The sequence below is a fragment of the Piliocolobus tephrosceles genome, chromosome 3, assembly GCF_002776525.5.
Source record: "Piliocolobus tephrosceles isolate RC106 chromosome 3, ASM277652v3, whole genome shotgun sequence".
NCBI classification, from domain to species: Eukaryota; Metazoa; Chordata; class Mammalia; order Primates; family Cercopithecidae; genus Piliocolobus; species Piliocolobus tephrosceles.
This window is the reverse complement of record NC_045436.1, coordinates 13460911-13472574: the sequence shown is the minus strand read 5'-3', so window position 1 is coordinate 13472574 and position 11664 is coordinate 13460911. Positions and strand designations below refer to the sequence as shown.

The 11664-nt window shown below is 38.8% G+C and overlaps 1 protein-coding gene across 1 annotated transcript in view; it reads left to right on the top strand.

The window, feature by feature from the left end:
- Positions 1-5908: 5908 nt before the first annotated feature.
- Positions 5909-11664, top strand: part of SPCS3 (signal peptidase complex subunit 3) — an 11975-nt gene continuing 6219 nt past the window's right edge. Inside the window, exons 1-3 of the mRNA XM_023229376.3 lie at positions 5909-6211; positions 8138-8211; positions 10149-10225. Of these exons, the coding sequence (XP_023085144.1) occupies positions 6069-6211; positions 8138-8211; positions 10149-10225 (294 nt within the window). The 5' untranslated portion in view covers positions 5909-6068. The remainder of the gene's footprint in view (positions 6212-8137; positions 8212-10148; positions 10226-11664) is intronic.

Below are 11664 nucleotides of genomic sequence, written 5' to 3'. Positions count from 1 at the left end.
GCTTTCAACAGAAATAAAATGACCTGAAAGCAACGTTTTTAAACTACTGCAACAGGCCTGAGATACCGATCCTTAGAAAGACCTGTAAGCAAGGTTGGCCCTTGGCTGGTGTCTGGGAACGTGACTGGTAAACAGTTACCCACACTTTCCTAAGCGATAAGACTGGTTTACTGTGACTAACTGTCCACAATGTGGTTTGTGCCAAACACCTTCACACAATGTTCCAGCTTTCCTTCTGGGAGTCTGGAATTTGGGTACATGCTAGTGAAAAACTGGTTTTCCTTCCGAACTTTTTTTTTTTTCATCTTTAAAGAGATTCACAAACATAGCACTCCTGGAATTATTACATTGGAATAGTCTACTTACCAGTCTCGAGTGGTTATAAATCCTTCAATTAACCAAGCAAGTATCTTCAAAACAACAACCATAACAAAAACCTACAGCAATAACTTCTGGCCTGGTCTACAAACTGGCAGTCTCATCCCTCTCAAAGAAATTACTTATTTACTGAGAGCCTACATGGTTATGACACTCAACTGATCTAAAATCCTCAAAACTTCGTTAGTGTCTCCTGAATTATGATCAAACTTATTAGTCTGGCACTCAAGCCTTTTACAATTTGTCCTTGGCCTACATATTCAATTTAGCTTTACACTTTACCATTTTACCCATTTACACTTTAACTGTTTGTTGCCTGTGTGTGACATGTATGCTTTCCATGAGAATTCTTTCAAAAATATCATGATCTATGATTTCAAGGCATCTCAATTCAATTAAGAATTGTTTTGCCCATGTACTGTGTGCCAGGCTCAGTGTCCTGGGCACTGAAAGGGAAAGAAAAATGAAAAAGACTAGATCCTCACTCTCTGTGCTGGACAATATAATTCATAGTCGCTTTCTGAAAACCACAAGTCCTTAATGTGCTAGATCTGTAACATGCTCCATTGCAGAAACTTCCTTGTGGAGCTTGGTGCTTCGTGGACTCTTTGGATATTCCCAGTAACACCATATGTAATTAGAATGCTTTTATTGGCTGGGTGCGGTGGCTCATGCCTGTAATCCCAGCACTTTGGGAGGCCTTGGTGGGCGGATCACCTGAGGTCAGGAGTTCAAGACTAGCCTGGCCAACAAGTTGAAACTCTGTCTCCACAAAAAATACAAAAAAATAGCTGGGCGTGGTGGCAGGCGCCTGTAATCCCAGCTACTTGGGAGGCTGAGGCAGGAGAATCGCTTGAACCCGGGAGGCAGAGGTTGCAGTAAGGCGAGATCGCGCCATTGCACTCCAGCCCGGGCAACAAGAGTGAAATTCTGTCTCAAAAAAAAAGAAGGCTTTTATTATATCTTTTAAGTTTACCCCCTTTTTAAACAGCATTATCTGTCCATGTGCACACAGCTTTATTTAAAGATTTCCTCATAAAGTGATTTGTTGTTCTTACCTCTTCCTAGCTTGATGTTACAGTGAGAGAAGAGAGACAGACCCTCTCATATTGTTTTATACTGAGAAAAGGGAAGAGAAGTGAAACTAAAGGCAGGTAGCCTGGCGCCTAGGGACCAGACCCAAAACCAAGGAACCAGACCGAAACCAGGCCTGAGCCTGCCTGACCTAAGCCTGGTAGTTAAAGATTGATCCCTGACCGCATTGTAAAACTTCCCCATCTGTTCTCACTCTGACCACCGGTGCATGCAGCCCCTGTCACATACCCTCTGCTTGCTCAATCAATCACTACCCTCTCACGTGGACTCCCTTAGAGTTGTGAGCCCTTAAAAGGGACAGGAATTGCTCACTTGGAGAGCTCGGCTCTTGAGACAGGAGTCTTGCTGACCCTCCCGGCCAAATAAACTCTTTCCTTCTTTAAGCGGCTCATTCTGCTACAAAAGAAGAATAATTATTTGCAAATATGAAGATCAAAACTTTACATTTATTCTAGGTTTCTTTCTATGCTTCGGAAATACAGTTAGGCATGTCTTCCCCAACTGGTCACTATTTACTCAAGTGCTGACAAAGCATGCCAATTGCTCCTCCCATTACTGCCATTAGGTTCCGAGTTGAAATCATTAAAGAGTACAAGACATTTAGTTTAAAAATGCTATGTATTAATTTAAGGTCTGTAATACTATTTAAGATAAACAACAGCCTCAGTTTCCTTCAGTACACCCTCAGTGTTTGTTTAGTATTTGCATCAAAAAGCATTAAAAATAAAATAACACGTTACAATGTTGAAGACTATCATTCATAATAAAAATGTACCTATTATTAATACTTGCTTACCAAATAATATATCAACAATTTTTGTAAAGGAGAAACTATAGGAGATGTGAGAATAAACAGACAAAACACATTAATATTGGAGATTTTTAACAGATCTCTCAGAATCCAAGAAAATGAAGATAACTAATATTACTACAGATGTGAAAGACATAAATAACATAATCAATAAGGCAGATCTCATAGGTATCTATCAAATTCTATATACTATTAAGAGGAAATACCTTCTTTCAAGTTGCATGTTGAATTTTTACAAAAGTGACATTTTAGGCCACAAAGAAGACCTCAATAATCCAAAGAATAGAAATATACAAACAACATTCTCTGCCTACATAATTTAAAATCAGACATTAATTTAAAGCAATCAAAAGTAAAAAGGGTACTTTCTCTTGGAAATTCATAGTCAGAAATTTTAGGATATAGCTAAAGCAGTTACCATAACAATAAGCATGAAAAATATAACAACTAAATATCCAATTTCCAAAGCTAATAAACAAAAAAAGTGGAATGAAAAAAGTTGATAATGTTAAAAACAAAAATTAATGAGTTAGAAAACAGAACAGTAGCGTTAATTAGTAAATGCAGAAGTTAAAAACCAACAAAGAAAAAATACTAATTAAAACAATAAATGAAAAAGGTAGAAAGCACAAGTATACATAGAATTAACAATAAAAATAGAAGAATGGACTCCCTTGGGAATTTCTACCAAATTTTTAAATACCAGATCCAAATGCTACTTAAAATATCCCAGTGCATAGAAAACTAAGGAAAACTTATTTTCTTTTTTATATTAAAAATATATATTTTCTAATTTGAGTATAATATTACAATCAAAAAAGAAAAACACATCAGTTTCACTATGAATTTTGATGACAAAAACTAAAAAACAACAACAACAAAAAACAAAATTAACAAAGAAAGACCAAGAGCATATTAAAAATGGATTCATCGGCGGACTTCCCAGCCCCCACTCCTGTCGGGATGTCGGGACTGCATCAGGAACCCTGCCCGAGAGCCCCACCGGGCGACTCTGTTGGCCTCCGGGAGGCCGACAGACCTCTCCCTACCCACCTTCCTCCCCTGAAGCTAGGTGACCAAAAATAAATTTGCAGTTTTGCTCCTAAAAAAAAAAAAAAAAAAAATGGATTCATCATGACCAAGTGGAATTTATTCCAGGAATGCTTAGTGGGTCAATATTATAAAATCTATTCAAATAACCCATTAAATAAGTAGAGAAGAAAAATTATATTACCACCTTTAAAGATAGGGAAAATGCATCTGAAAACAATTTAGCACTTGCTTATATTTTTTAAAATTTCCCAATAAAATAGGAATTAATAGATATTTCCTATCAATATGCAATATATATTATATAATGATACATGTATACACACACAAATTTCCATCTCAAAGCCAACATCTTACTTGATGGAGAAATGAAAAATTTCCTGCTCAAATCAGGAACAAAAAGACATCAGTTGTCCCCGTCTGACTGAATATCATGTTGGAAATATTAGCAATTGAAATGAATAAACAATTGGAAATATAATTGGAAAGGAAAAGGCAAAATGATATCTAATGTAGGTGATATGATTAAATGTCTAGAAAATCTAAAGAAACATTTGGAAAAATACAACAAAGTAAGAAAATTCCCTATCCCATCCTTATCCTGCTCTTTTTATGGACTTTTATGTGTTTTTAGCACTACCAGTAAGTCAAGTTAAAAACTATGGTGTCATAATAATAATATTAATTTCATTTGTGTGTTCACAATCTGCATTCACTCTATGCTTTGCAGACCCCCACTCTTATTTAGGCAGTTGCTAAGTTACAAAGACTTTGTTTCTCATATGGGCCTCCTATCAGTCTTCCTTTTGGGGCCACTCACTCACTCTCCACATATAGCTGGTAAATGGTTGTCTGTGTAGCGATGCTTGTTTTATATGTAATTTCTCTGATATAAAGTCAACTTCTTGACCTGGTTTTCTACCATAACTTACCTTTCCAGTCTTATTTCTGCCTACTCTTTTATACATGCATTGTTTATCAGGACCAGCCTTCTGAGTATCTCTTAGATATACCCGTACTTGCAGTTCAACAACAAGAATTATTTCCCTAAAACATGCTACAATAATAACGTGTATTGTGGAGGCTTTGTGTTAAATAACTTGCACACTGCATTGTCCCACATTACCACAGCTGTGATTCCTTCCTCCTTTGCTATGTAACTGCCCATGGTATTTTTTTGTTTTACATTTCAGATTTCTGTTTTTATTTTATTAACTCTACCTGATTATATACTTTGAGTGTAGAAAGTGATCAGTACAATCTCTGTATCACTTGCAGTATAGATGGCATTCAATACAAATCCTTTTTTTTTTTTTTTAATAGACTGTGCCAGCCTGGAAGTTAAAAACTAAGATTTTAAACGCAACTAAGGATCTCTCTTTAGTCTCCATTTTATCGATTTTTCATTAGTTGGCTCTATTCCATTTGAGCAGGGAGTTTGCCTTATTAGTGCTGTATTCTCAAGACTTAGAACTATTCTTGGTACACGGTAGGCACTTAGTAATAATCCTACCTGTATGGCTATACAAAAATTAATTGAATGGTAATGAATAATGCAAAGAAGCGAAAGCTTAACAAAAGACAACAAAAGCCAGTATCAAGATCAGATCTTCACAATTTTCTGGTTTGTTCCTGATGACATTCTAGGACAGATGTTTTTGTTTTGGTTTATGGACTGAAATTTTTTAAAAAATTTATTTCAGCAGACGCTCTGAATCCATTTTTATAAAAATCCTTAGCTGTGAAAGGAACAAAGGTTTTGGCAGATAGTATTATCAGAGTCAGGATTGGCTCGGTTTGAACTCTAATGCCCTTCAGGATATTGAAAATGTGATAAAATAAATGCATTATTTATTAATGACCTAACGAAATTCGAATACATTATGCTGTATAGCAATTCCGCAGCCATTATCTCCTTTGCTCCTAAGAACCCAGGAGGTTATCCATTTATTTATCAGAAATCACCATGTTAAAATGCAAATACTTAGGATTGGTAGCCTCAACCCTTATCTTCTACAACATCTTTAGCTATCCATAGAAAGCAAAGCATTAATAGGAATTGGACTGACGTTGGAGATGGAAATACTGTTGCACGTGACAGCTGTAAGGACTTGGGCGGTCAATTCCCCACTCCCCATTCCTTCCCAAATCCTCCAAAAAAAGCTCAAGTCCTAACTTTGACCAGGTTTGACAAAGAAGGGAGAGGCAGAGGCGTTTTGTAAAGTGCTGCTTCCAAACGCCACCCGTCAGGACAGATTCTAAACCATCTTAACTTGCTGCCGGTTTCAACTGAAAATAAATGGTACATAGTAATCAAGAAGTCGTCGTCCCAGACCTCTGACCAAAAACCGAAAAACGACAGCGAACGACCGGTTCCCGATTCTCTGAACCGAAGAGTAGGAGAAGCTGTTTAGGAGGGGGTGGTTCTTCCACGACAAACCCCGCCCCTCCTTCGCTCGTCGCTGATTGGCGGCGGCGTTAGGCCGCGACGGAGGGGCGGGCTCGCGGCTGGGTCGCTCCCTTTCCGCGCGGTCCCGTGCGCGCTGTGGGTGTGTCTCGGGAAGCGGGCGCGCGCGCGCTCGCGTCGGAGGACCGGAAAGGAGGCGGGGACGCCGCGGCGCGCGCTCCCGGATCGCGCGCACCGCAGACGGCGCGGATCGCAGGGAGCCGGTCCGCCGCCGGAACGGGAGCGTGAGTGTGTGTGTGGAGCCGGGGCTCGTGGGAGACGGTCGCGATGAACACGGTGTTGTCGCGGGCGAACTCGCTGTTCGCCTTCTCGCTGAGCGTGATGGCGGCGCTCACCTTCGGCTGCTTCATCACCACCGCCTTCAAAGACAGGAGCGTCCCGGTGCGGCTGCACGTCTCGCGGATCATGCTGTGAGTGCGGCCGAGGCCGGGCCGGCGGTGCAGAACGCCGGGACCGGGCCGGGGCGGAAGCCGAAGCCGGGCCGCCGCGCCGGGGCTGCCGTGCCGGGGCCGCAGGCAGGGCGTCCGGGTCGCCCTCCTGAGCTGCCGTTCGCCCCCGAGGGCGGTCGTCAGGGGTGGACGTCGCGGGCTTTTCCGGCGTCCCCTCGGAACTTGCACCCCTCCACAGTAAATTCCCGGGCTTGCTCTTAAATTTTAATTTTGAGCGTTCCTCAGGTCGGTGCCTCCGCTTGCTTCCTGTTCCTCACTTCCCTCCACCCACGCCTGGCCAATGAGGGAGCAACACAACAGCAGAGCCGGCGCCGCCGCCCGCCCGGGCTGGCGCCTCCCGCGCGTCCGGGGCCCCTCGTGGTCCGCACGCGAGGCCCGCCAGGCGCTGGCGCCACGCTCTGGGTCGGGCTTCCGTGGGGTTTCCCGCCGGCGCTGGAGGCCACAGGACGGGGTTGTCTGTGTCATTCATCACCCGAGTTTGCCCTGTTTGACATTCTCTTTAGAGTTGTTGTTGCCTTTGCATCTTCAGAAGGCAGTAAACACTTGCAGCTGCTTTGAAGTTGGCCAGAGAGATTGGGCACTGACAGAATTAAGCATCTTAGCCATCTGATACAGCGGGATTTTTGTTTCGTTGGGTTTTTTTTTTTTTCTTTTTCTTTTGGCCAACCACTTGAAGAAATCTGCGAACACGCCAAAAAATGCAATTCGAAATGACAGGGCCATTTCGCTATTGCCTATTTAGTCCTTGATTTTATTCTCTGGCACTTTTGTCTTTAATCGCCCTATTTTTTACCCTCTTGTTCTCATACCCTTCTCTATTCCATCTTCCAAGAAGTTCTTTAACCTTAGTTTATTTCTTTGTCAGAATCGCCGAGAAGCCAGTCATCAAATAGCCAGCCTTTTCCCCCACCTCTTTATTTATTTATTTATTTATTTTAATTACTGTACTGATGTTGGGTATTGTTCGAATAGACCTGGGTGGAAATCAGCACTGCCACTGTGAGCCCTGTGAGGTTAGAAGAGCTTGGTGCATATTAAACACTGAACAGATGTTAGCTGTTGTCTTGGGCAAGTTTCTTACCATTCTGGGACTTAATTTCCTTTTAAGATGGAAGTAATACCTAGTTGGTAGGTTGTGAGAATTATTTGAAATGTGAAAAATATTATCAGTGGGTCTGACCCGTAGTAAACAGTAAATAGCAGCTGGTTACAGTAGCATCCCCTTAATGGGGTAGGTATGCGTTCCAAGGCCCCCAGTGGATGCCTGAAACCACGGATAGCACCAAATCCTATGTATACTTGGTTTTTTCCTATGATAAAACTTACAAATTAAGCACAGTAAGGGATTAACAATAACATAATAGAACAACTGTAACAGTATACTTAATAAAAGTTATGTGAATATGATCTCGTTCCCTTTCTCTCAAAATAGCTTATTTTACTGGACTCACCTATTTTCACACTGGGTTGACCGCGGATAATTGAAACCGGAAAGTGAAAGCTCGGATAAGGCGTTGGTTACTGTATCATCCCTTAATATGCCATCTGTTAGTATTCCATATCACCTTGTAGTCATGTGTAGTTTCTTCTACGCATTATGCACAGTTGCTTTACATCAAGTATTTACTATTCTTTTTAGCAGTTTTTACCTCCCTCTGAGTTTTGTTAGGGATTCTCTTAAGTTACATACAATTAGCTGAAGACTTACTTTCATATTAGATTAGAATGTTTCTCCTGTTTTCACGCTTACAAGTTTCTCTGGTGTTTGCTTGTTTCTTTGTGGGATTGCTGTTTCACCTGTGCACACACCTGTATTCTTTCTCTTTAAGAAGTTATGTGAATTTTGTATGTTCTGTTGGATGGTAAAATTTTTATCTTTACTTCTAGAAAAAATGTAGAAGATTTCACTGGACCTAGAGAAAGAAGTGATCTGGGATTTATCACATTTGATATAACTGCTGATATCCTTTAAGAAAATATTTTATTACTTTTTCTATAGTTTTATAATGAGATATGTGTTGTTTAATGATTTGGATGACTATCTCATTGAATCAGCCAAACCTTGGAAATTCCTGTGTCTTTTTCATCAGTAAAATAATGTTAATACCTCCCCATCAGGCTTTGAGAAAACTTCATAGATTCATGAGTAGTTGTGTGAACGTACTTTAAATTCTTATTGTGTGAACATACTTTAAATTCTTAATCGAAACATTAAATTGAAAGCTACCTAAGAAAGTTTGAATCTGTTTTTTAGAAAGAAAAAATAAAATTAGATCATTTGGATAAGAAGGAAAAGTATTACCAGTGCTCAGCCTGCCTATAGATATTTCATGTACAATTTCAAATAATATATCCGTATTTTATTATAACAGAGAGAAGCATATGTTTAAAAGTGAATTACGTCTGTTATGATTTGAAAGGGTCATATCAAAATTATTGGTAAACTGGTTGCTTTTTGCCGTCATAACTCTTTTTATAAGGAATTCTGTAAAAGTCAGAAAAGATTAACAGTTGTAAGAGTTTCTTTGGTGGTGATATTTAAATGTTTTCTCTTGACATTGAATTTCTGTCTTTTGACAACTGATCATTTTGGCCAGGCTAGTCTTTTTTAGGGTCTTAGGTTAATGTCTTGGCAGTGTTCTCTGCCATTTTAGCCTGATCTCACCTGCCTTTTTAATACCCCATGATTTAAATGGTTGTGGAGATTGAACAGTCTGAACTTGTGTGAAAGTACCTGTCTGAACAGTTAAAGCTGATCATATACTTGGGGAATTTATCTAATTTGCCTTTCTACGACCATGAAATTTACTTTCAGCTTAAGTTTTAACAATTGTCGGATTTAGAAATAGGCTAAGAATTAGTTCTGTAGGTACCTTTTTAGAGTGTACCATCAGAAGAGTCTTATGCTAAATTTCATGTGTATTTTTAAGTCTGTGTGATTTTTAAAAATCTGCTCAAGGGAATTTAGGTCTACTGTGAGAGTAGTAATTTTGTATATCCAGAGAAGTATAGTGAAATTTCCTGGTATCTACGGTATTTATATATTACCAATCTCATTATTTGTAGTTTCTTCAGATTTTCTTAATGCTGCTGCTACTACTTGAAATTGTACCTGTTCTTGTAAACAGCAGTCCTAGACTTAGTTCTAAAGGAGTGATTCTTAGTGGTTACACATAATTAATAATGGAATACAACAGATGTGTTACTAACAGTGTGGAAACTCATAGTAAAATGAGTTAACAATTAACATAATACTTAAAAATCCAAATATTAACTCTGCTTATTTCTTGGTATTGGCACCAGTCTTGTTAATTCTGGTGACGTTCTTGTCCTTCTTGGGAAACTGAATTGAGCCACATTGGTGTCATTTGCATCTTTGAGAGACATTTTAATGTCTACTTGCATGTGACCAAAAGTGACATGTACAATTTATTATACTTGGTTAATTATTGAGCCTTGTTTATGTTTGCATATTGTTAAATTTAAATAGTGGTGATTGTTTATACTTTAGAGCACCAGTGGAATTGTATTTGCTTGAAATATCAAGTGCCCCTGGTTTTTTTTTTTTTTTTTAAACTTAGTTGATGTTACAGAAAACCAAATTTTGGATTTGTTATTTTCTTACTAGTCAAAGTATCTCAGCTGGTAATCCTTGGAGGAGTACGGGAGGATGCCAGTAATCTCATACTGAGGTTTTTTTGTTTTGGAATAAGGTGGATTTCACAATGTATTTATCTTGTGTGTATGTTTATTAAATTAGTGGCACGTTACGTTTCTGGGCCACCTCTCTTTTTTCTACTTCAGTATTACTGTTATGGATAAATAACCTAAGAATAATTAAGATCTATTTAAAAGTGATATACTGCTCATAAATTTATATTTTCCTTAATTTACTTACATCTAGAGAATATATTTGATTGGAATGTTAAGCAGTTGTTTCTTTATTTATCAGCAGAATATTCAACAAAAAATAATGTAAGTATATCTAATTAGAAGTATTTTAATAGCTATTTAAAGCCTTATTCTTTATGAAAGAGTACACATTTTATATATTTAAAATACCTGACCTGAGTTACCTAGCAAAAAATCACAAGCCTGTGGAGGTAACTCTGTTATAAAAACGTTAGCTCTTTTGGGAGCCTCTTTTTGTTTTTCTGTTTGTTCTATATAGCTCTCTAGCATTGGGGTCTCCAGAATGGGGTCCATGCAAAGAAATATATGTATGTAAGGAAAACAGTTAGAAGCTTCTATTAATATATTAATCAATTTAAAGTAAAAACAGTTACGCTTTACTAATACTTGCTATATGAACTGATGTTAATACTCGTATTCAGCCCTTAAGTCAGATAAATGGGCACGTGCCTTCTACAGTATGCAGGTATTCTGGAGGAAAGGAGGAATTCTGTAGGTCAAGAAGTTCACCATGTTACCTAGCATTTATTCATTTGTTTTCAGCATGTTGCAAAATATTGCAGTATATGCAATACATAAGTGGATTCTATTATCTAATTTTAGCTAATTCTTTCAAAATGGAAAAGTGGCTTAAAAAGATTTCTGCAAAGAAATCACAGATTGAAGATGATGCTAATAATCCATACATATGTAAACAGTAGGAAAATGGTGGAGCTCATACTTGTATTCTTCTTCTGAGTTGCTGTGTCACACTGAAGGATAAAAAAACACAAAGACAACCTAAATAGATCTGAGAAGTTGGCTGAGACCCTGTCAATGATATTAACTAATAATAGTGCATATGTATTACCTACATAATTTATAATAACACATATTTTGAGGATTTGTGATCCAAAAACTATTAGAGACCACTTTCCATAGTAAGATCAGAAAGATATTGCTGAACTATCAACTAGGAGATGGAGCGGGTAGCCGGTAGTATTGCCACTCAGCTGTTTACTCATTTTTTTTTTTTTTGAGACGAAGTCCTGCTCTTGTAGCCCAGGCTGGAGTGCAGTGGCACCATTGATCTCAGCTCACTGCAGCTTCCGCCTCCTGGATTCAAGCAGTTCTCTTGCCTCAGCCTACCAAGTAGCTGGGATTACAGGCGCCTGCCACCGTGCCCAGCTAATTTTTGTATTTTAGTACAGACAGGGTTTCACCATGTTCAGGTTAGGAGTTCAGGCTGGTCTTGAACTCCTAACCTCAGGTCATCCGCATGCCTCGTCCTTCCAAAGTGCTGGGATTACAGGCATGAGCTACCGTGCCCGGCTGTTGTTTACTCTTTAAGCTAAAATATTCTTTCTCCACAGCTACAGTTAGAGAGCTGCATGGTGACTTACTTGAATCAACAGAATTTGAGACCTGTGATTATAATTCTCATTATGAAGATGTATAATCAAAAGCTGTCAAGATTGTTAATAATTTTTTAACCTTCTGAGATTATTTTAAAATCCATCTTA